The following is a 13,431-nucleotide window of genomic DNA, read 5'->3' as shown; positions in this document are numbered from 1 at the left end:
TGAAAATACATTTAGTGTGATGAAACAAATAAGATGAGGCCAGCAAGTGCAGTAGGTTTAGATAAATTGCTTCTTTTATACCTGCAGATCTCTGGTTTAGATCCTATGGGGGGTAAATTCAAACTAGTCTGGTGGTCACAATCCAACCCTTGATTAGTTGTGCAATTACAGATTCACAGTAAGAAATCAGTGAACTAGATGGAAGTGCTGCCCCTTGAGACTCCCTCATTTAGTGTCACTTGATGTAACATTTTCCTTAACTCCAGTTCCATGAGTGTCTGGCCTACAGGTGTGTGTCCTGTATTACAAATTGTTGGCCAAGTGAAGCAAGGCTCTACACTCAACTTGATGGCATTTTTCTGATTGTCTGGATATCACATGATTATTTTTGAACATCACCTCTGATCAATTCCAAAATTTCCAGGAATGTTCTAGGCATCAATTGGCAGAGATTCATTGATTTTGGGGAAAAGTGGAAAACTAGAAAAATATGATTTAGAGGAAAATCAGCCCCACAAACTGGCTGGTGCTGCTGGCAGAGGAATCTCTCTGACGGCCCCTGCTGCTGGTTACAGATATTAGAGGCAGCAGTGTAACTTCCTGAGTGGGGAGAGTGTGTCGTCTGGAGTCTGACAGACCTTAGAGGGAGGGTTTTAGGGTGGAAACGGGGAGAACAGAGTGGGGGAAGCAGCAGGCACTGCAGGAATAGGGTAGTAGTGGTGGAAGTAAGGGAGGTGGTGGTAGGAAAAGCAGAGACCCGGAGGGGAGTGGTGAGGGTAGAAGCAGGGACATAGAAGGTAGAAGACAGAGCAGCTCTGAGTGCGAGGCTGGGATGCCTATAACTGCTCATGATTCCCATCTCTGCCCACCATGATCTGGTCCCTGCTACCCTGCTTCTACATCCCTACACATTACTCCCCACCCATCAAATTGCTGCAGGCAGAAGAATCTCTGGAGCTTCCTGCCATTGCTTACTCATCACAGACATCAGTTTAACATGCTGCTCTAGCTCACTCTATCTGGGTGTACAGTTCAGCTTAGACGCAACAAAGGGTGTGACCTTCTAATGCTGGGCCACATCACATAGCCTCAGTATTATTTCCTCCAAATTTTGTTCTGTGAATCCAGGAAAACTAGTGTTCTGAACTCAAAAACGAAAGAAAGAAAGAAAGAGAAAGAGAAAGAAAGAGAAAGAAATGGAGGTGTTGAGGATGAATATACACAAACTGTACGAAAGGGTTAAATACAGTCATTTTAAATTTTACTTCTAAACATCCATCTCTCAGTAATTCCTCCCTCAGAAAAAAGCAGCTGTCTTCTTTTAGCTGAGAACACTGCAAGTGCATTCTACAGCTTACTGGCACGGCTTGCAGCGTCTGTAATATGTATCACCTGCACTACTATTTGTGCTGTATTTGCAGAAAGACTGAACTTCAACACATTGTTTAAGGAAACCAAGAAGCTGCCAAGAGACAGTGTGTTAATCAAGTCATCATGGAAAATAATGAATAATCACTATGGAAACAAAACCAAGTTTCTCTGGCCAAGGTACAGGTCAGTTTTCCTAGTAGTGTGTGATAACAGTGAATCTTTTATAACAGCTATCATTTTATAAGTGTGAAAGGCTCCCATCACTGCCACTATATGGGATTTGCTTCCATGGCAATGAATCTCTATGGTCATTGATTTTTTTTTTTCCCCCAACAAATTTACAAGTTTCAATTTTCTCTCCAAACCAAAAGCTGAGCAAGACTCTCAATCATTCACTTACCTTCCTTTCTTTCTAGAAACAAGCCCACATCAGCTTTTAAAAGCATAATTATTTACAAAAAGCCTTTGAGCATATGCACATGGGAAATCCAAGATGCACGGTGAGAATCTTCTAGGACATTACAAATCTTTGCAGTCTGTCATGCATGATCATCACTCTTTTCAGATGTTCGCCCTGTATATATATTTTATGTGTATTCCTATTGTAGGATTGCACTCTTTTTGTTTCTCTAAACCAGACTCACCCTATTTTAGTTATTTATATTTGTGCTTTATTCTAATTACTCTGCACTGAAAAGGCAAGTGCTCTCCAATCTTTTTATAAATTAATTTACTAAAGGCCCTAATCCAGGCAAATTAAGCCTCATCGGCCCATGAAAGCTCTCAGTTTCCCAGGGTTCTGTGGCCATAATCTTTGTCTATTCAACAAACTTTAGAAAAATATTCCTGGTGGTAGCAGTGATGGTTCAGCTACCCAGCTCCTCCTTCAGGAAATGAGGGACAGAATCTGTCTATCTGAGCTGGGGCTTGAGGAAACAGGGCTGGGCAGACATAGCCAGCAACTCTGCTCCCTGTCCCAGGTGCTTCACTGTGCACTGGGGTAGCTCTTTAGAGAAGTTAGGGTAACCCTTACTGCAGTTGAAGGAAGTGATGGCAATGAGAGCTCAGGTGGCCAGCTTGACCATGATCCCTCTGCTCTCCACCCTTGACCTTCCCACTACCACCAGGCAACAGTAAGGGTTATCCAGGACAGTCACACCCCACACCTCTGCCTCAGAGGGGAGGAGGGCTATCTCTACTTGCCTCTAATCTATCAATGGGGGCAGTTTCTGGCTTCTGTTGTATATCTGAGGTGAAGGTTGCTAGCTCCAGTCCTGCCTGTTCCTGCCATTAATCCAGGATTTTACATGTACCCTCCACTTCTCGTAGCTGCCTCTTGTAAATAGGAAACTCGGGCTTCCTGCTCCTGCCAACTCTTTTCATGTCATGTGGGATTCCATGGGAGCAATCTCATGTTTTAATTCAGTGTCAGGCCCTATTCTCATTCTGGGGGTTGGAGATCCTCAGAGCCCCTCACACCTCCAACATGTGTTTAATGATTATAATTGTCAATAATTAAACCTATATTGGGCAATTTTTTAACCCAACCCTCAACTTTTCAGGATTACAGCAATACCAGTTATCTGCCAAAGTAATCCTCACATTCCCAGCACAATAACTCACTGAAGGAATTTAGGATTTGTGGAAAACCCTAAGCAACTCGTTACCAAAGGCTGAACCATAGATTTATAACTATAAATACAAAAAAATATTAAGGAAGGCAGCATATGCCCTTCTGTATGATAATCCCCATGGCTAGCTAATAAATGGGGTTAATTAAACACCATGAAAGACAGGAGGAACACGAACATTAACTATAAAAGAGACACTGGATCAGGTCTATACCAAGTAACTTCGAAAACCACCTGACAGGGAAAACAAAATTTATAGCTGCATGCATTGCATCATCTTACTTACTGTAAATAAAGAGTTCAATCCCCAAACAACATCCTGAAAAGGAAAAACAACAAAATCAGTCATGTGTACTTAAAATATTTTGTACATTTTAACGTCCTTTACATTTCTATTAACCCAGCAAAATGATGGAAAGTCTTAAATCTAGGAAAGGAGGTGAGTATTGGGTGGCTTTTCTTTATATTCAAAATGTTTAAAACTTTCCCAATATTTATTTCAATATATAACATGCAAAAAAGCACTTATTCAGGGCTTTAAGCACCTTTGAGACATTTAAAAACCGTCATCAAGTAGCACATGGTGAATAATTTTTCTGTTAACATAAACACATCCATTTTAAAATTTCGTGTAAATATTCACACTCTGAAACCGCACTCACCCCTTCTGTGTTCAAGGAAAAGAAACAATACTGAGTGACTGACCACACCAATAAAAACTGAACACCACAGCTCAGATTTCAAATAGGAAGTATCAGATACTCGCGGTGAACTGTACGTGATCAATCCATAACATACAAAAATGTGACAAAATGTTTGTCAAATAGACATGAAATATCAAATCTGAGAAAACTGATCTGTATGTGAATATTCTGAAAGTAGGAGAAGAGGCTACATTTATCAAATTAATTATTCATTGCAAATTATTTGCTCGCCTCTACCTCCAAGTTTTCTTTAACTGAATATGGACAGTCAATGTGCAATTACAGATTCACAGTAAGAAATCAGTAAACTAGACGGAAGTGTTGCCCCTGAGACTCCCTCATTTAGAGTCATTTGATGTAACATTTTCCTTAACTCCAGTTCCATGAGTGTCTGGCCTACAGGTGTGTGTCCCAAGTTACAAATTTCATGGGCTGACAAACAACGAGCAAGATTAAGTGATAAGACATTACTACAGTTAATTGAATCAGAGACTGTAAAACAGAGCTCCTAGAAAACCTTCTCTCAGACTATGTCTTCAATTTTTAAAAAAGATGGGTTTTATACAGCAAGATATCTCACACGTTAGGCAGCCCACTGTAAACTCCTACTAGAGAAGAGGCACTGTAGTTTTTATCATGAGATAAAGTCACCACTGTACCTGCCAGCCTTAGACTGACCTCACCTAGTTCACCTCACTACAGTGCTGTGACTCCAACAGTATTTTACACCTGGAGAGCTAAGGTGAGTTAGTTGTCCTAATCTAAACACACACCTTTTTTGGCCATGCAGACAAACCCTGAGAGAAATAAACCCTTCTCACTATGGCATAGAAAACAAAATGCATTTTATGCTCATTTAACATCTTGCAATATTTGCTTATAAAAAAAGGTTGAATGAATGGATGCATTTTAGCTTGTTTACTACTCTGGTCCCTCAGAACTTAGTCAAAATGATGAGGTATGGTAATACATAATACCTTAACAACTCTGTCAGTAGTTACGATTACAAAAGCTGGCAGAGGACATGGTGTCAGCATTATCTGATCAATAGTTTTTTTTTACTACCCCATTTTCTCTGGCCCTATTTACGTATTTTATACAAAAACACCCTCTGTTCATCTATTTTTAATCATGCAGATCAGCAAAGTAACATTAGGGAATAATATTTTAGCTTGTTCAGCACTTTTTTCTAATGGAGTTTCTAAAGTCATCAGTGCTAGTAAACACTGCAAACCTCCTGAAGTCATTAAAGTATTCCACAAGGACAGAACATTACTGTTTAAATTTATAGTAAAAGAGTAGGAATTTCAGATGTTTAAGGTGCACAAATAGCCTAGAATTCTTAAGAATGTGGTGGTGAGCAGTCATCCTCACCAGAAATGATCTAATTAGCATGCTATCATTCATTTTCAGGGCCAGAAAACAAAAGTGTTTGGAAAAAGGGAGAAAAGACAGTTACCTTTCTGTAACTGGTGTTCGTCGAGATGTGTTGCTCCTGTCCATTCCACATTAGGTGTGTTTACTCGTCATGCACTGGTGCCGGAAGTTTTTCCCTCAGCAGTATTGATAGGGGAGCAGCTCTGGTGCCCTCTGGAGTGGCGCCCGTATGGCGCAGTATAAGGGGCGCTGCCGTCTCCCCTCACCCTCAGTTCCTTTGTGCTGGAAACTCCAACAGCAGGGAAGGAGGGCGGGTTGTGGAATGGACGTGAGCAACACATCTCGAAAAACACCAGTTACGGAAAAGGTAACTGTCTTTTCTTCTTCGAGTGCTTGCTCATATCCATTCCATATTAGGTGACTTCCAGCAGTTTCCGTTGAGGCGGGTAGGAGTTCATGGTTGCGCAGATTGTAATACAGCTCTGCCGAACCCAGTGTCATCTCTAGCCTGTTGAGTGATGGTATAATGAGATGTGAACGTGTGGACTGAGGACCACGTTGCAGTTCTACAGATGTCCTGGATCAGGATGTGTGCCAGGAAGGCCGCCAAAGACACCTGCGCTCTAGTCGAATGAGCACTGACGACTGGTGGCGGTGGGACCTTTGCTAGCTCATAACAGTTCCTTCTGCAAGAGGTGATCCAGTTGGAAATCCTCTGCAAAAAAACCAGAAGGCCCGTCCTCCTATCTACTGTAGCGATGAAGAGCTGGGTCGATTTATGGAAAGGCTTGGTACACTCCAAGTAAAAAGCCACGGCCCTCCGGACATCCAGTGCGTGCAGACGCCTCTCCTCTCCTTGTGCGGCTTCGGACTGAACACTGGCAAAAATACATCCTGGCTCATGTGGAAGAAAGATCCCACCACCGACAGGAAGGCTGGGAGGGGCCGCAGCTGGACCTTGTCCTTATAAAAAACTGTGTAAGGCGGTTCCAAGGTCAAGGCCTTAATTACTGAGACTTGTCTCGCCAAGGTCACCGCCACCAGGAAAGCGACCCTCCAGGACAAATAGGAAAGGGAGCAGGAGCCCAGCAGCTCAAAAGGCGGGCCAGTGAGCCTGGAGAGGACCAGGTTAAGGTCCCACTGCGAGACAGGGGCCCGTACCTGCGGGTAAAGCCTCTCGAGGCTCCTCATAGACTCATAGAATATCAGGGTTTGAAGGGACCTCAGGAGGTCATCTAGTCCAACCCCCTGCTCAAAGCAGGACCAATCCCCAACTAAATCATCCCAGCCAGGGCTTTGTCAAGCCTGATCTTAAAAACCTCTAAGGAAGGAGAGTCTACCATCTCCCTAGGTAACACATTCCAGTCCTTCACCACCCTTCCTAGTGACATAGTTTTTCCTAATATCCAACCTAAACCTCCCCCACTGCAACTTGAGACCATTACTCCTCATTCTGTCATGGAACCTGACAGTCACGTCATGAGAAAAGACTGTCTGACCTTGGACTGGCTGGTCGAATGTGGAGATGGCTGCAAGATGCACTCTGATGGAAGAATGCACCAGACCCTGGTTCCTGAGCTGCAGTAAGTAGTCCAAGATGGACTCAACTGAAGAATGCGAGGGAGAAATGCCACGCTCCGACGTCGAGCGGAAAAACCTCATCCACTTGGCCGGGTAAGTTAGTCTCATGGATGACTTCCTACTTCCCAGGAGGACCTGCTCGACCTCCTCCAAGCAGGTACTCTCCTCCGGGTTCAACCACGGAGCATCCACACTGAGAGGTGTAGAGACTCGAGGTTGGGGTGTAGGAGCCGACCATGATCCTGAGAGAGCAGATCGGACAGCAGGGAAGGGTCACCATCATGTTCATGAGCGTGCTGAACCAGTGCTGGCAAGACCACGCGGGGCAATCACGATAACCTGTGCCTTGTCCCTCTTGATCTTTACTAGGACCCGGCTGACCAGAGGGATCGGAGGGAATGCATGCATCAGACCATCGGCCCACAACAGGAGGAAGGCATCGGAGAGGGAGACTTTGCTCAGGCCCTGCCGGGAGCAAAGCCGATGGCACTTTCTGGTTTGCCTGGTGGCAAACAGATCTACTCAGGGAATTCCCCACCTCTGGAAGATCATGACGGCCACCTCCGGGTGGAGTGACCACTCATGGTGAGAGGAGAAGTCCCTGCTGAGGTGATCTTCTAGGGTGTTCCTGATGCCAGGGAGGTGAGCAGCTTCCAGATGGATGCCGTGGCCAATGCAGAAGTCCCAGAGATGGAGAGCCTAGTGGCAGAGAGCCAAAGAGTGCGCTCCTCCTTGCCTGTTGATGTAGAACACTGAGGTTGTACTGTCCATCAGGACTCTCACCACTTTGCCTGACAGGTGTGGCAGGAAGACCCCACAGGCCAGCTGGACCACTCTGAGCTCCTTTACATTTATGTGTAATGTTGTCTCCTGCAGGGTCCACATCCCCTGGGTCCGGAGATGTCCAAGGTGTGCCCCCCCAACCAATGTCCAAAGCGTCCAACACTAGCTCTACAGATAGAGCGGGACTGTGAAATGGGACTCCTTCCAGGACCTTCTCGCAATCGGTCTACCACCGCAGCGAGGTGCGAACTGCCAGAGGAATGGTTATGATCTTTTCCAGGTTGTCCCTTGATTGGGAATAGGTCGATGCCAGCCATTGCTGCAGGGCCGCATACGGAGTCTGGCATGGCGGACCACGTATGTGCAAGCTGCCTTATGGCCTAGTAGGCGCAGGCACACCCTGGCTGTTGTCAGGGGAAATGCGGACACTTCCGCGATGAGGTCCATCAGGGCCTGAAACCTGTCTAACAGCAGGAACGGTCTCACCCGGGTTGAGTCGAGCATGCCCCCGCTGAATTCTATCCTTAGAACTGGAACTAACGTGGACTTTTTGTGGTTGACCAGTAGTCTCAAGGAGTGGCATGTGATTGTAGTACAGTGATGTCGTGTTGGACCTGAGCCTTGGAGTTGCCTTTGACAAGCCAGTTGCAGAGGTTCGGGTAAATCTGGAATACCCCAACGCCCGAGATAGGCCGCGACTACCGCCATGCACTTGGCAAACACTCTTAGTGCTATAGCCAGGCCAAACGGAAGGACCAGACTCTGGTAGTAGGCCGAACGAACTGTAAAATGGAGAAAGCGTCTGTGTCCTGGAAAGACCACTACGTGAAAGTATGTTGACTGAACTTCAACACATTGTTTAAGGAAACCAAGAAGCTGACAAGGGACACTGTGTGTGTTAATCAAGTCATCATGGAAAATAATGAATAATCACTATGGAAACAAAACCAAGTTTCTCTGGCCAAGGTTCGGGTGAGTTTTCCTAGCAGTTTGTGATAGCTGTTATAAAAGATTCACTGTTGTTATTCTATAAGTGTGAAAATCTCCCATCACTGCCACTATTTGGGATTTGCTTCCATGGCAATGAATCTCTATGGTCATCAGGAGGTCATCTAGTCCAACCCCCTGCTCAAAGCAGGACCAACCCCAATTAAATCATCCCAGCAAGGGCTTTGTTAGGGTTTCCTCTACAGTGAAAATGCGTAGAAGAGGAAAAGGCTCCCTGTGCCTACATCATAATTCTACCACAATGGCACAGAGCCAACCAAAAATTTAGCCCTGTGTAAAAAGATCATACTGTACATGTTTGTACACATCAATATGTGCGATTTTGAATGCCAATACTACCTACAGATTGTCTTCTGCATAAGTAGCCTATGAAACATGTCAAACAATTATACTCAGTAGACTGCTGGGAGACCCAAACAAATTAGGGACCCACTGGAAATTCGTGAATTTGTGAATAAATAGAAGAACTAGAAATAGAAGGAACACGCAAAGTGTATTTTTAAATCATGTATACTATACCTGCATAAAAAAGTACAGCACTATTTGTTCCTCTGAAAAGTGGGAAGAAACTAGCAGTTTGTGTATTAACAACAACCCATATAGTATGTGACTGCAGTCGGTGGCTGTAGAACTTGACGCAGAATTGTGCTAGACAGAATTGAAGTCTTTTTTTGGGAGGGGGGGTCTGGGAGAGAAGGGACCTTAGGTTTTTTGCTCTTTTGGTTGCAACAAAATATTCCAAATGGGAATCAAGAGTGCAAATCAGTGCAGTGGCATCTGCAGGATACTAATTCTAAGAAAAATAGCAACAATTTAAATTTCAGCACATCGTTAACTATTGCACTGCTTATAATTTATCTTAAGGTGTTCCAAAATTTCCCCTCTGCTGTACTGAGGTTCTTTAGAATTCAGGACCTTAGATACAGTATTTAGGTCAAGCTAGCTCCAGAGAACACAGGATTTTGCCTATAAAATATGCAGATTTGCAAGGCTGTAGGTTGTCAGAGCACATCACAAATCCCATCTATTTAACCAGGCTTTGGGGGTTAGGGAAGGTGCAAGACAATTGGTATTATTAGTGTGGGGGCTATTTTATGCAGCAAATGTTTAAAAAAAAATTGGTCTTCTTTTATTTTGATTTTTTATATTTGTATGGATTGTGTTTTATAATTGACAAATATACCTATGTAGTTAAATAAAACATATTTGTTTGCATATAAATCAAAATTAAGAAAGTAAAACAACATAACATGAGCCCCTGCAGAGTGCTGTGGCTCTGGAGGTCAAAGGTACAGTCCCTGCTATGCTGACCAAGAGGGTGACCATCACTTACTGCTGCAACTGTTTGGGCCAAAGCATGGTGAATCCAACATAAGGCACATCAGAAGATCAACATATCAGTACAAAGGTTGATTGATGAAGGTCTCTCTTTCTTTGCCCCGTATCATTGTTTCATACTTGTGTTGGGTCCAAAAATCATTACTTTGAAAAAAAAACAAAAACGCCCTACAGATTTATTTATGCCACCCCAAATAAAGAAAAAACTGCAACTCCAAAATGCCTCCCTTTCAGATTTAGCAATAGTGACTTAAAATACAAAGTGCTCCTTGTAAAATAGTTTCTCCTGAGATTGAAGAATTTTAAAGCATCTCATTGGGTCGGAAGACCTACTTCTGTTCTAGTCGCCAACCTTAGCAAATAGGTAATTCACATCCATTTCACAGTCTGCTATCAAACCTACACCAAAATTATGCCTTTGAAACACTGCCTTTGACTTGTATAACTGTGTTCTCAGATGTCTGAAAGATTAACTACATAGTGTTTTTCAGAGTGTAAAAATGTAAATTACCAATAAGATTTTCCTTTTATATGCAAGAAGTATTTAACTATTTATTTAATTTAAAAAGTCAGACAAAAGCAGCTAAAGAACTACACCATGGAAACTCCCTAAACAAAACTATTAAGGAGTACTTCTTATCGAATAGACTCTAGCTAATTATACTGAAGACTGAGACTTCTGCATCTTGTAGCTAACATATGTTTGACAAGACATTTGGTAAAATATTTATCACTTGGAATCAAGAAAAGGAAATAGTCATACTCACACACAGAGACTTCTCCTGTTACTTTTTTTTTTTTTTTTTTTTTAAATAGAGTAGTGATCAACAGGAAAAATCTATTTGCACATGCTCACGCACTTAGTGCGTGATACTGCAACCTTAATATTTATTTAAAATAGTATTTTTATTACTCACTAGCCAAATGAAAACAGTTTACTTAAGGTGGACATCACTCACTTTATATTTATCTAGATTACAGAGTATTTAAAATATTAGTATAAAATGCTTTATTTAGCATGAAAGGAGGAAGAAAGAATGGGAAACCTCTGAATTCCTCCTATTCTCATTTACTTTCTTCCCTCCAAAGCAGTTGTCACCACCGGTAAATCGCAATCGACTGGTCGATCATGGAGTCTCTGCCCAGTCTATCACAGTCTCCGGCCGCTAAAAGTCCAGTGGCACAGCAGGGCTAAGGCAGGCTCCCTGCCTGTCCTGGCCCCACACTGCTCCTGGAAGCGGCTGGCATGTCCCTGTGTCGGGAGGGGGTGGGGTCTCCACGTGCTGCTCCTACCTGTAGGCACTGCCCCCACAGTGGAACGGGAACGGTAAACCGCAGCCAATGGGAGCTGCAGGGGCTGTGCCTACAGGGAGGGGCAGCGCAAGGAGCCATGTGCCCCCCTCCAGGGGCCGCAGGGACATGCTGGCAGCTTCTGGGAGTGGCACGGGGCCGGGGTGGGCGGGCAGGCAGGGAGCCTGCCTTAGCCCCGCTGCACCACCCACCTGGAGCCACCTGAGATAAGGGCCGGCAAGAGCCCGCACCCCAACCCCCTGCCCTAGCCCTGAGCCCCTCCCAGATCCCAACCCCCTACCCCAGCCCTGAGCCCCCTCCTGCACCCAAACTCCCTTCCAGAACTTGCATCCCTCACCTCCTCTTGCACCCCAACCCCCTGTCCCAGGCTCAGCCCGGAGCCCCCTCGCACACTCTGAACCCCTCGGCCCCAGCCCAGAGCCCGCACCCCAACCCCCTGCTCCAGCCCAGTGAAAGTGGGTGAGGGAGAGCGTGCGACAGGGGAGGGGGGGGAGATGGAGTGAGCATGGCGGGGTAGATCCTGGGTTGCACTTATTCAAAAAGTGATCTTGTGCTTAAAAAGGTTGGAGACCACTGCTCCAAAGTAATATTTGAACGTTTCTGAAGAATTTCAGAAGCAGTAAACAAGCTCTGTTTCAGTTTCAGAGAGACAGAGTCAGCCATGCATGTCACAAGCTCCGAATCCGTAACAGCATGCATACAAAACAACATACTTTCTTCTTACTGGAGCCCTTGATATTTGTCCCTATAGTTACATTACAGCATAGCAGACTTTCTTTTATAAACCAGCGTTCCCACTGGATTTCTGAACTAGCTTCAGAATGAACAACACTACAATGATAATGAAAACTAAATGCAACGCCCCCCTCCCCCCCATGAGACTAGGTAACAGGAATATACTCCCACGAAATAATTCTGTATTCAGAAAGTATTACCAAAGTTTTGGAAAACAGGAACGGCTTCATTAAATTCTTCTAGTGTACTCTGCCATCCTCATGAAATGTCTTTTACATGTCTGGGTGCAATAATTACTACCATTCAAAAACAGGGAAACTGCAAGAAGCAGTTAAAAGAAACAGGGTATGTTTTTGCACATTTCTTATGAAGCAGGGATTATTAAAGGTCATAGTTTTTTGTTTTTTTTTAAAAAATAAGCGTTCTTTCACTAATTTTCCAGAGAGACAAGATGAGTGCACTCTGTCTCTCTCATATCCTGGGACCAACAAAACTATACGCTGATTTCTCCATGAAGTTTAAAAAATGAAAGTCAGTCCCACAAAGTCTGTAATGCAGTTACGCTATAGAAATCAAAACAATGAACTTAACCCATAGTCTTGAGACTAGGTAAAGGAGAAATATCAGACTCAAAGTGAAAGTATATTTTATGACAACAGTAGTATAAAGAAAAAAAATTAGGTCCTCAGTTGATGTGAATCGCACCTGGTGAATGTTGTGGCAGGGGCTGGTTCTCTTGGCCAGAAGACATTTGATTTTCTACAGTATGTCTTCTTGATAAGGAGTAGCTCAAGAGTATTCTCAGACATGTAGGGACAAATGTGGTGAGCTTTTTGAAAGCCTGATTTTATAGCCCCATCAAACACTGCTCAGGAGCCATGTGCCTGAGGTGACCAAGGGCCAGAGGTGAAAGCAAGCAAGAGCATGCCGGACCTGACCGGCTTCCCCAGGCTGGCGATTTAAAGGAGCTGGGGTTCCCTGCAGTGACTGGAGGCTCGGCCCCTTTAAATTGCCTCCCGAGCCCCACTGTCGGAGCCCTGGGGTAGCGGTGGCAGGGCTCCGGTGGTGATTTAAAGGACCTTAGGCCCCAGCCGCTGCAGGGAGCCCCGGGCCTGCCGGAGCCCTGCCGCTGCTACCCTGAGGCTCAGGCAGCATGGCTTGGGTGGCACTTTGAAGGCGCTCATATAGTTTTCACAACTATATGAAAGTTTTGCTACTGTGGTGCTCTGCTGCAAACAGAATTATCCTCTGCTGTACTCTAGGATACAACAGAGCAAAATATAATCCTGACAAATATATAAAAATGAAACCATGAAACTGTACTGCATTTATCTTTACTAAAAAGAGTCCACATGACAGCCTGGCTTTTTTAAGGTATTGTTTACTGGTTGAGTTGGCTCTTCTTTTTTTTTAAGTCTACTTTAAATCAGATTTGTTATGTCTAATTGTTCATCTCTGGAACCAATTTATGAAACGTAGCCATGTCTAGTAAATGGAACAGAAAGGTTATTTTAAATAAGAATCTAATGTAAATATAATCAAGGCTATATTGGTATAGAAGACAATGGCTGAAATCTGGTTTAAAAACAATT

At 44.1% G+C, this 13,431-nt stretch overlaps 1 protein-coding gene across 4 annotated transcripts in view; it reads right to left on the bottom strand.

The window, feature by feature from the left end:
- The window catches only part of UBE2F (ubiquitin conjugating enzyme E2 F (putative)), a 127,845-nt gene that overhangs the window by 40,127 nt on the left and 74,287 nt on the right, over positions 1 to 13,431 (bottom strand). For 3 of the 4 annotated variants that reach the window (XM_037912005.1, XM_043524946.1, XM_037912004.2), the window contains one exon: positions 3,289 to 3,321. In XM_037912005.1, the coding sequence (XP_037767933.1) occupies positions 3,289 to 3,321 (33 nt within the window). Of the gene's footprint in view, positions 1 to 3,288; positions 3,322 to 11,744; positions 11,817 to 13,431 lie in introns of those variants that run through there. The other variant, XM_043524947.1, reaches the window with a different exon arrangement.

The sequence above is a fragment of the Chelonia mydas genome, chromosome 11, assembly GCF_015237465.2.
Source record: "Chelonia mydas isolate rCheMyd1 chromosome 11, rCheMyd1.pri.v2, whole genome shotgun sequence".
Lineage (NCBI taxonomy): Eukaryota > Metazoa > Chordata > Testudines > Cheloniidae > Chelonia > Chelonia mydas.
Note: the sequence above shows the minus strand (reverse complement) of the source record. Positions and strands in the feature narration are given on the sequence as shown.